The 4,268-nt window shown below is 35.4% G+C and overlaps 1 protein-coding gene across 1 annotated transcript; it reads left to right on the forward strand.

The window, feature by feature from the left end:
* Positions 1–2,610: 2,610 nt before the first annotated feature.
* On the forward strand, positions 2,611–3,990 carry LOC144477158 (very long chain fatty acid elongase 4-like). Its single transcript, XM_078194646.1, has 2 exons — positions 2,611–2,628; positions 3,673–3,990. The coding sequence occupies exons 1-2, from the start codon at positions 2,611–2,613 to the stop codon at positions 3,988–3,990; spliced, it is 336 nt and encodes a 111-aa protein (XP_078050772.1).
* Positions 3,991–4,268: the final 278 nt, after the last annotated feature.

A 4,268-nucleotide genomic window follows, 5' to 3' on the forward strand; every position in this document is an offset into this window, starting at 1 on the left:
TACAATGCGTAGAATAAAACAAGAATTCTCGGTGTTCCGTCCTGGACATCGGGCCCCAAGAACGACACTCAGGCAAGAAAGGCTAATTTATAGTTTATGATGCTAGTAATGGTAAAAAGCTATTTTTGAGGAACCGAACCATCAAGTAATTTTAATATTTCGCGCGACGCATGGTAATCGGTTTACAGTCTCTTGTTCTCGGTCTCAATAGCGAACGCTGGCATCATAAACCTCAGGGATTTCCAAAGGGCTCCGCGGACAGTGGCCTGAAGGCCCAAGCCAGGCTCGCGAGCGTTCCGCGGACGGCTATTTTTACGGTAATTTCAGACCTGGAGGAAATCCCTGTCAAACGTTGCTAAAACATCCCCTACCACAGAGTTCCTTCCCATCCCTACTTAAACATTTTTCCACTTCCACCAAATTCCTTCTGCAACCGAGTTTTCCTAAAGGCTAGCACGACATAAAATTATTAGAATCGTTTGTACATCGAAGGCAGCAAGTTAGGATCGTTTTAGCAACAAGTGACTCAAGTTAGAATTGATCTTGCACCGAGGTAGCAAGATCAAGGAATCATTCCACTATTATATAACGCGACGGCAATTATATCGAGATAACTTCTGTACAAAGTGTAAATAAACGGATTCTCCGGAGTTAGACTTACACCCTTTCTTCGTTAACGGTCGTAAATCCAAGTCGTCAACGAGGCGAACGATACGACACAACACTCGGTATTCGACCAATTTTAATGAAAATCAATTTCATAGTACATATTATTTCAAGCGAAATTTAATTTCATGGCAGAACGTTTATTACTGCCAGCGGCAAAGTCGGGATCCCGTGTATTGAGTTCCCTAAGTGAAAGTTAATGATCATGATAATTATTTACATTTGGAAAGACTTCACCGATTTCGATGATCTTGAAGTATGTTGTCAAGATAAATATTACGAACAATCTTTTACTAAACACATTGCCGTGACACGACTTTAGTCTCTAAAATAATTATAAAAATATATTCGAAATAAAATATACATATTTTTATTTTATTAGTCTGCGATGCTCTACAATTCGTAATGTACAGTTTTAACAATGTCTGTGAAGTTTATTTCCATAATTCATCACCTTTTGGTTAAAAAATATGTCCTTTCTTTCTTAAATTTTGCATATACCAATCCATAACAATGAAATGGATTCAATCCGATCGACTTGTGAGTAATGTTTTTAATACATTGTAAACCAGTAATTCTTGTATAGTAATTTTAACCCTTTTATTATGGGTGCCAACTATAGTCGTCGTCCATCAGACGTGCTGTGTATAGTTGGCATCTACGCGACTTGTATGTACGTGTTCCGACTATAAACGGCATATAATGCTATATAAATACAACGTACATAATGTAATACAATGCAATAAAATTTAATACAATATAGTACAATACTATACAGTTTAATACAATATAATACTATCTGCAAAGATTGCAGTCAGTATTTCAAACTATTTTTCTTAAGTCTTTGATTTTGAATTTCCACAGATTTTATTACTATAAAGATTTCGCAATAGAATTAATTTTCTCAGTGGTTTCTTCTTTTTTTGCAATAACTGCTTCTATATACTTCTAAAAATTACTGACGTCCTATTCTTTCTGGTACTAACTTGTCTACATAATGTACTACTCACTGTTGATTGCAAAGTTCTTTCAATCTCTTGATAATATACATAATGTAACATAATGCAGTACAATATAATACAATGCAATCTTCTTTTTTCCTTGCAATAACTGCTTCCACTTCTACAAATTGCTGACATCCTATTTTTCCTGGTACTAATTTGTCTACATAAAGTGCTTGTTGTTGATTGTAAAATTCTTTCAACGTTTTGATAATATTCATAATGTATCACAATACAGTACAATATGATACAATACAATATAATATAAGGCTATAAATGACCCATTCCATGGCGTCACTTCAGTGGAGCGGACTGCCGTAACGAAAGAGTTAATAGTTATTCCCCCTTACTTAGATACCTACTCCAAATTACAGAAATGTTTTGTAATTATTTCTGTATTTTATACGTACAATTTGTTCATTAACTCCTCGCACTACGATTCCTTTCGCGCTTCGTTTATTAGCCCATTTTTATTTCAATTAGACAATTAGTATTTCTTTTATTGTCTTTATGTACGTATGTTTCTAGACTTCGATAAGAGAAGAATTTACCTTTATTTCGTCGTAGAAGAAATTAACAATGTTCAGATTTAGCAGACCTTGCATGAAATCTGGGTTAAGGAAAAAAACAAATGTAAAAATCGAACTATACGTACATAAAGTTTAAGTAATGAGTCTGATATTTTTATACGAATTAAAGTAGTGTAATTTATCGCATATTTAGAGAAGTTTTAATGATTGAAATAATGAAAAGTAATGATCTTAATTCCAATAATATTTTAATCAAATATCCAATTTAATTATCCAATAAACGGTTTCCAAATTGTCAAAAGATTGAGCTAAGTTACGGCAATTATGAACCAGAAGTCAAATAGAAAAGTTGAATTTTTGAAAATGTCGATCCGAGGAGACTCGTGAGTGATGGTTAACCATGTTCTAACGAGATGGTCCTCCACGAGAAAGTTAGTTTTCTGTGCAAACGTTAGCTGAAAAGAGAAACAATGTTCGAGGTAGTTGAATAACGATGAGGGAAAGTTTGCGACGCGGTTCACGAAGATCGTTTATCTTCTGTTTCGTAGTTCTAGGGTCTCATTTGATTGGTGTATAGTAACTCGAATCGTTCGTAATTCCAGACCCAAGGACCAAGGATCTGACGATGATATCGTCGCCTATTACCGTTCCCATTATCCTGGTGGCGTATCTAGTCATTGCCCTGAAATTGGGACCGGCGTACGTGAAAAACATTAACCCGTTAACTCCTATCTAAATATAGTATAGTAATCTAAATATAGTTATCTACATCGTTCATAAAATTCGATCAATATTGCAGCGAACTAAAAGTAATAAAACTGGAAGAGAATAATTTTCATCTATGCCGCGTGTTGGTGCTATGACGCCATCGACGACCTGTAATATCGGAAAAAATGTCACGTGGAGAGAAAAAAACAACATGAATTATAATATTGTTAGCTTTGAACTCAAAAAAGTGTTAACCCGTCGCATTTGTTTACAATGTGGTTACAATTACATCGTGAATACATATATCTCAGTATGTAAGATTTCATGTGCTTCATTCGAGAAATGACAATAAATTTTTAAACTTTTCACACATTTATGAAGAAAATATTGACATCTTTCCATTCCTTCGTAAGAAGAGTCATTACGGATGCATACGAGAACGAAACATAGTTCCGATTTTAATCCCTTGCCGTACCATTTTCTTTACAATTACCATGACTAGAATTTTTTCGATCGCACTAGCTTCTTAGAAGAAAAATAAATTTTAAATATTGGTGACGAAAGAATACAGTTTTCTACTTAAAGGAATGAATGAACATTCGCATGTAACTGCATATTATTATAAATCTCCATCACGAGTCTGCCTCGTTAAAGTATGGCAAGGGGTTAATAAATCGTCTATAGTTTCAAAGATTGTTGAGATCACTGGAAATTGTAAAAAGCATTGAACATAGAAAAATAATCATAAATTTCGTCGGTTTTGACAGATAGCGCTATCGTTCTGGCTGATACTGCTTTTAAAGATCGTCGACCTATGCGAGACAGTGGTGTTCGTGCTCAGGAAAAAAGACAACCAGGTTTCCTTCTTGCACCTGTACCATCATGTATCGATGGTGCTGCTGTCCTGGATGTCCGCGAAATACTATCCCATGAAATTATGCGCGATGCAGATGTCACTGAATTGCTTCGTTCACATAATCATGTACACTTATTATCTCTTGAGCAGCTTCGGCGACAAGTCGCCGAAATTTTTGAAGTCGATTAAACCGCTGATCACGATCACGCAAGTGGTAAATGGAAACTAACATCGACGTGTCTTTCGCAATTAATCGAATCGATATTTTATAAGATTTTTATGTATGTTACGATAGGTACAACTGCACTCCGCTGCGCTGTACCTTCCGTCCTGCAAGGTGACCAAGCTCCCGTCGCACGTACAAATCGCCAATGTCTTCATCAATATTGTACTTTTTTTACAACTTTTACATAACTAGTTATAAGACCCCGAGAAAGAAGGAGAATTGAGATAATCGAGAGAAACACGCGAAACTAAACAACGATATAACAAACCATCTGTTATTTC

Source organism: Augochlora pura, chromosome 11, assembly GCF_028453695.1.
Source record: "Augochlora pura isolate Apur16 chromosome 11, APUR_v2.2.1, whole genome shotgun sequence".
Classification (NCBI taxonomy): domain Eukaryota; kingdom Metazoa; phylum Arthropoda; class Insecta; order Hymenoptera; family Halictidae; genus Augochlora; species Augochlora pura.